Below are 6,885 nucleotides of genomic sequence, written 5' to 3'. Positions count from 1 at the left end.
AGTTACTGGAATTAAGACTTATTCTATGCATCTGCTCTCCCACAATATGGCGCTGGGAGAGGAGGAAACAGCTTCTACACAGCTGCCTCCAGTTCAACCAATAAACTGTAGGACCTGCTCCTGATTGGAGGAGAACAGTGTACTCGGCATGTGGGTAGCAGAGTTGGGATTGGTGGAAGAGGACTATAAAGGAGGACAGAGACAATATGCACCGGGAACATCTATCTGAAGGAACACCTGTGCAGCTCCCGAGAGAGCCGGCTGGCGGTGTGCCGCTCCCCCGCGGAAGTGGGGAAAGTGGCAGGGGGAACCGCCCTTCCACGGAGGTGGAAGGGATGGTAGCCAACCCGGGAAGAACCAGCAGCAAACCCGGGAAGGGCCGAGCAGACAAAAGAACAGCGCAGGGTCCTGTGTCGTTCCTCCACGAAGACGGGGAGCGACATAATGGTGCCGTGACTCGGATATGAAACCTAGGCAGGGTTTAGTGTCGTTCCTCCACGAAGAGGGGGAGCGACACAGGTGTTTCTGTCCTAGGGAAAAACTTGGGCACATGTCCACGCAGGAGCTCCACCCCAAGTCAGATCTGGAAGGTGCTACCGGCTCTTGTTAGCAGGGTGAAAGGCTCCGGGAACCTGTGCCTCTGGAAGCTGGTGCAGTATCACTGGGAGACCCCAGCCAAACGCCAAAGCCATCCCGTCTGGAAATGCTAGCCCTGGCTAACTCCTAGGGAGACCCAGACACAGCGAAGGTAGGAGCCCAGCGATCCGGTTCTCAGACGCCACTTTAATCGTGTTTTGTACTACACAGTGATGGGGGGTGGAAGATGACGATTGTTTTCAAGTGAATTCACTAGGACATGTTCCTCCAGCCCCAACGTAAACAGCCTGGGCTTTCCTTCCCAGGGAAATCCCATTCCCAAGCACACAGGACAGGATTTCAGGAAGAATGAGCACAAAACAGGGCGAACAGGACAAGGGGGCCAGGTCGACTTCTGATTCTTCCCGGTGCAAACCAGGACTACGCTTGTAGTGTCTCCTGCAGGCAGCACCCAAACCCCAGCCCTTTCCCCGGAGTCCAGGCCGCTGCCCCAGGGAGACACAGTCCCTATGCACCTCACACACTCCTCCCCTAGTGCTCCCATCCGCTCAGGACCTGAGCGCGTGTGGCCCCCACGCAACAGAGGCAGCCGTGGGCCAGACCCTTCAAGGGCCTTCCTCTTCGCTGGCCCCGCCCTGCCTGCCTGCCCAGGAGGGAGCAGACAGTGTGGTGTGGCTGCGGGGGTGCGGGAGGGGCCGAGGAAGCAGCAAAGCAGATCAGCTGCGCAGGGTCTGGGGCCCGGGCGACAGAGCAGCAGCCCAGCCCCGGCCTCCGAGAGGGGCGCAGCGCCCCGTGTCCCCCATCAGTTCTTCTCGGGGCGGTTTCTGTTCAGGACGGCTTTCGGGGCGAACTCCAGCTTGTCCTTGAGGCTCAGCACCTGCGTGTGGTCCTTGCCGAGCAGCTCGTCCAGCTTGCGCTCCTCCCGGCGCTCGGAGATGCTCTTCTCCTCCTCCGCAGGCTGGGGCGCCTTGCCCCGGATGAACCATTCCAGGTGGTAGCCCACGGCCCCAACCACGAAGGCCACAGGAAACGTGACATAGGGGGCGTAGGTCCGCACCACGGTCCAAAGCACAGGCCACATGACATCTGCAGAGGTCACAAGGCAGCGTTAGGGAAGCGCCAGCACCCCTCCCGCTGCAAACAGGGACGACCCCCAGGGCGCTCCACCTGCCAGGAGGCCATGCACAACTAACTGAGCGCCCACCCCCACTGTGGAGCAATGCAAGCGTGCATCTGGCTTTACCCAACAGCTGGGCCCCAGGAGTCCTGCATGGGGCTGCAAAAGATTCAACTGTCAGGGAAGGGGGAAGAATCTGTCTGGTGCGCTGTTCTCTTGGACAACTCTGCACCAGTGTGTGGCAGTGTCCCCACAACGCGACCTCCGAGCCTCACCTTGTGGAGCTCCGAGCCTGCTGCCGGCTCCAAGCCCTCCCTCGACAGCTCGTCAACGTTTCGGGCGTTCTCCACCCTATGGCATCTCTCCGTGAGCACTGCCCGCCGCCCTCTGCCCACCACAGGTCCTCCCACTGTCACCTCCTGGCTCCATGCCTGTGAAAAAGGAGCTTCTTTCCCCCGGCCAAGCATAAGCAGCGCAAATAGCCAGAACGGTAATCCACACCCAGCGACTCTGGATTTGAGATAGGAAAATTGGCAATGCTTTTTGCCTGTTCTTAACTTGGTTCTACCACTGCGGCCACCTATACTTCACAAATCTGCTGGCAGTTTTTTGGACAGGCAGAGTGGACAGTGAGAGAGAGAGACAGAGAGAAAGGTCTTCCTTTGCCGTTGGTTCACCCTCCAATGGCCGCTGCGCTGCGCTGCGCTGATCCGAAGGCAGAAGCCAGGTGCTTCTCCTGGTCTCCCATGGGGTGCAGGGCCCAAGCACTTGGGCCATCCTCCACTGCACTTGGAAGAGGGGCAACCGGGACAGAATCTGGCGCCCCGACCGGGACTAGAATCCAGTGTGCCGGCACCGCAAGGCGGAGGATTAGCCTATTGAGGCACGGCACCGGCCCCGAGCTGCTTTCAAAATACGCTATCTTCAACCAAATCCATTTCCTCACTTTTACATATGCTCCTGAACACACCAAAGCGTTCTCTGAACACCCCAGCATTAGAAGTCTCTGTGAAAACCACTGTCCTAGCCACGGAGGGCAGGGGGAGACTGCCCTGCTCCCGAACCAAAGAGGGACAAAGCAGACGTGTCCAGTAGAGAGAGAGAGAGAGAGAGAGAGAGAGAGAGACAGACAGACACAGAAAGACACACACACACCCATTATCATTATTAACAAAGATCACTCTCAATTATCTTAACAATGACAGCTAAGGACTTCCTGGTCCTAGCACTTTACATACAATGTCTCCTTTAATCCTCCTGTCTACCCTGCCAGGGAGAAGGCACAGAGTTAAGTAACTTGCCCAAATGAAGTCCAACTGAAAGACCTCTGTGATTGTGCAACTCTCCAACGTCACTGTCTCTGGACTAAAAAGAACAATCAATACCTCACCAGGGACAGGTTTTGTGTGTCTTGTTCCAGTTCTCTCTGGAGGAATCCCAGGTTCTGTGGACCACTGTGGCTGGGGGTGAGCCTGCAGCAGCCCGGGTTTCCTCTCCTGGTCCTTGAAGCCACCCAGGCACTGCGCTGACTACCTGCACAGTCACAGTCACAGTCACCTGATCCTCCCAGCACCCCTGTGGGGTAGGAGTTGCTGGCGTGGACTCTGTCTAAGGCCACAAAGTCTCAGGTGTTATTACTTAGTCCAAGATCACCAGAAGCGACACAGCCTCTGATTTTGACCCCAGGCCTCTCCAACTTCAAGACCTGTGGTCTTGTGGTGGAAAGAACATACTGCAGACAGGTATATGGTTTCTGTCTAAATTCTGAACTTAAGAACTTCTGCAAGTCTTTTCCTGTCAGCCTGGCATTTCATTACCTACAAGAGCTTCCTGCTTTTGCAAACTCTGTGATCATTCTAAGAAATCTGTTTAATCCTAACATGCAGAAGCTGTTAAGAGAGACACCTTTGAAGAACCCCAACCTAACACGCCTCCCATTTAGCCCAGCAGGTTAAGCAGCTGCCTGGGATGCCAGCATCCTATATGAGCGCCACTTTGGGTGCTGCCTGATCCGCTTTTTTTTTTTTTTTTTTAATGATTCATTTATTTATTTGAAGGACAGAGTTACAGAAAAAGACAGGGGGGCTGGCAATGTGGTGTAGTGGGTAAAGCCACCATCTGTGGTGCCGGCATCCCATATGGGCGCTGGTTCAAGTCCCGACTGCTCCTCTTCTGATCGAGCTCTCCACTATGGCCTGGGAAAGCAGTAGAAGATGGCCCAAGTCCTTGGGCTCCTGGCTCCTGGTTTTGGATCGGCTCAGCTCCAGCCATTGCTGCCATCTGGGGAGTGAACTAGCAGATAGAAGACTCTCTCTCTCTCTTTCTCCCTGCCTCTCTGAAACTCTGCCTTTCAAATAAATAAATCTTAAAAAAAAAAAAAAAAATTCCTTCTCCCATGTTATTTCCCACCTTCTAAGCAAATCCTCTCTATAAGCAAACACTTTTCCTAAACAGCAACTCTCTTTTCCAATCTTTTTTATTTTTTTTTTTTGACAGGCAGAGTGGACAGTGAGAGAGAGAGAGACAGAGAGAAAGGTCTTCCTTTCCCGTTGGTTCACCCTCCAATGGCCGCCGTAGCCGGCGCGATGCGGCCGGCGCACCGCGCTGATCCGATAGCAAGAGCCAGGTACTTATCCTGGTCTCCCATGGGGTGCAGGGCCCAAGCACTTGGGCCATCCTCCACTGCACTCCCTGGCCACAGCAGAGAGCTGGCCTGGAAGAGGGGCAACTGGGACAGAATCTGGCGTCCCGACCGGGACTAGAATCCCGTGTGCCAGCGCCGCAAGGCGGAGGATTAGCCTAGTAAGCCGCGGCGCCGGCCTCCAACCTGTCTTAAAACATCTCCAGCATGGCTTTTCTTTCCTATCCGCCATCTGCGGTAGGCCCGCCATCAGGATGCAGATCTACGTAAAAGCCCTTCCGGGGAAGACCACCATGTTCAAGGTTGAACCCTTGGATACAACAGAAAATAAAAAGGCCAAAATCCAGGATCACGAAGGGATTCCCCCAATCAGCAAAGACTGATCTTTATGGCAAGCAACTGGAAGACGGATGGACTTTATCTGACTACCAGCATTCAAAAGGAGTCCACTTTTCACCTTGCACGGAGACTGTGGTGGTGCCGAGAAAAGGAGGTGGTCTTAGAGCACGCCCAAGAAGGATAAGCACGAGAAGTCCTCTAGTACTACAAGGTGACGAGAATGGCAAATCAGTCGCCTGCGCCGCGAGTGCCCTTTGCACGAACGTGGCGCTGGAGTGTTTGTGGCCAGCCACTTGCAGACATTACTGTGGCAAATGCTGTCCGACCTACTGCTTCACCAAACCAGAAGACACGTAATTGCACATGAGGAGTCAACAAAGGATGTTAACAGGGGCCAGCACTGTGACATAGAGGGTTAAAGCCCCAGCCTGCAGTGCCGGCATCCCATATGGGCGCCGGTTTGTGTCCCGGCTGCTCCTCTTCCGATCCAGCTCTCTGCTATGGTCTGGGAAAGCAGAATGAGATGGCCTAAGTCCTTAGGCCTCTGCACCCACGTGGGAGAACCAGAAGAAGCTGCTGGCTCCTGGCAACAGATCGGCTCAGCTCTGGCTGTTGCGGCCATTTGGGGAGTGAACCAGTGGAATGGAAGATCTCTCTTTCTCTAACTCTTTTAAATAATAATAATAAAAAATACGTTAACATAAAAACATACCAAGTATGGTTCACAACTAATCTCTCACATGCAGCACAAGGCCTCTCTCCCAATTCAGTCATTCCATTCATGTATCCCACACTTACAACCAGCACTGTGCTGGCTTGCTCGTCTGCATTTCTCAAGACACTCTAGGCTCCCAGGGGGAAAAGACCATGTCTGCCAGCCCTACTGTGCCCTACCCGCTCCTCGACCCCTCACACCCTCGCCTGGCACAGAGTGATCCTCGATCATGGCTTGTTGAGGGGAAGGAGGGCAGCCCGAGCAACTCATCAGAGCTAAAACCACAGCAGCCACCCAGACACCGTCCCTGAAAAGGTGGCGAGAACCCAGCCCCTGCTGGTGACAAGACGCTAGACGCTCCATCATCATCATCCCCAGGGTACCAGAAGAGGTGTCGTGGTTGGGGACATAACAGGCCAACCGGTTGCCGGGAAACCGCTCTTCATGTCTGGCCCACGGAGGCCCTAGAGACCCCCAAGTGCTGCCAAGGGCAAAGGAGGTCTGAGAAGGGGCAAGAATTAACCCTGGGAGTCATCCGAGCCCGGCCGGGGGCGTGGGGGAGGGGGCGCGGACGGGGCAAGTGAGGTCAGCGCCCAAACAGCTCCCCTAGGCCGCCAGTCAGCCCCCTGTCCTCCCTACAGCCCCGTCGCGTCCGTCCTCAGCCCTGGTCGCAGAGGACCAGCCGGGCTCCCCAACTCGGCAGCGCAGCGCCGGGAAGAGGGAGCCGTCAGGCCGGGCCACAGCCGGAGCGGACACTCGCCATACCCTCTCCCTGACGGCCTGAACTGGCGTCACGGAACTGGCAGCCCCGGCAGGTGCTCCAGCGAAACGACCCGCTCGCCGGGACCGCGCGCTCACCTGCGGCCCAGCCCGCACTCCTCGGTCCAGCCCCCAGTCTCCGCCCGCCAGCCGGGAGCACGGACGTCGCCGCTCCCAGCGGCCCCCGGGCCGCGGGCCCCGTGACCCCGCCCACTGGCCGCCGGCTCCCTCGGAGCCCAGGGATTGGCTGAACTCTAGCCACAGGCCGGGAAGAATCCAGGCCTCCGCAACGGGATTCCACTGAGCTGAGGCGGTCACAGCGCCCCCTGGTGGCCGGGAGGTTTCCCAGTCGCGGCGCCACGTGTTTTCCTCGTGGGAGAAAAGTGACAGGTCATCCATTTATTTATTCAACTGAGGTTTATTACGCGTCTTCTGAGACCTAGGTCTGGGCACACAAAAAGCCAAGACTATGGTCCCTGACCTCAAGAAGGGCTCCCTTGCGAATGACAATCTAGTGCTTTAGAATCTTTGGATCCAGGCTTTCTAGCTAGGTGACCTTCGGAAGAATGTTCATTATATTCATTCTCCTGTGGGAGCCTCCCCGGGCTCCTCCGTGTAAAGGCGGGAACGCCCATTTCGCAGGAATGGTGCAAGGATTACATGAGATGATGTATTAAGGTGCTGTGCCAGGCACAAAACAACCAGGGAAACATGACC

General features: G+C 56.1%; 1 protein-coding gene across 1 annotated transcript; it reads right to left on the bottom strand.

The window, feature by feature from the left end:
- Positions 1-763: 763 nt before the first annotated feature.
- Positions 764-6,409, bottom strand: SMIM12 (small integral membrane protein 12). Its single transcript, XM_008273713.4, has 2 exons — positions 6,268-6,409; positions 764-1,683 (listed from the first exon to the last, which is right to left on the bottom strand). The coding sequence occupies exon 2, from the start codon at positions 1,676-1,678 to the stop codon at positions 1,400-1,402; it is 279 nt and encodes a 92-aa protein (XP_008271935.1). The 5' UTR covers positions 1,679-1,683; positions 6,268-6,409; the 3' UTR covers positions 764-1,399.
- Between the last annotated feature and the right edge of the window lie 476 nt (positions 6,410-6,885).

Source organism: Oryctolagus cuniculus, chromosome 7 (genome assembly GCF_964237555.1).
Source record: "Oryctolagus cuniculus chromosome 7, mOryCun1.1, whole genome shotgun sequence".
Lineage (NCBI taxonomy): Eukaryota > Metazoa > Chordata > Mammalia > Lagomorpha > Leporidae > Oryctolagus > Oryctolagus cuniculus.
This window is presented reverse-complemented; position numbering and strand designations above follow the sequence as displayed.

What these genes read in the sequence shown, in the direction of transcription:
- SMIM12 (XM_008273713.4), bottom strand. Translation starts at nt 1,678, where the DNA reads ATGTGGCCTGTGCTTTGGACCGTGGTGCGGACCTACGCCCCCTATGTC.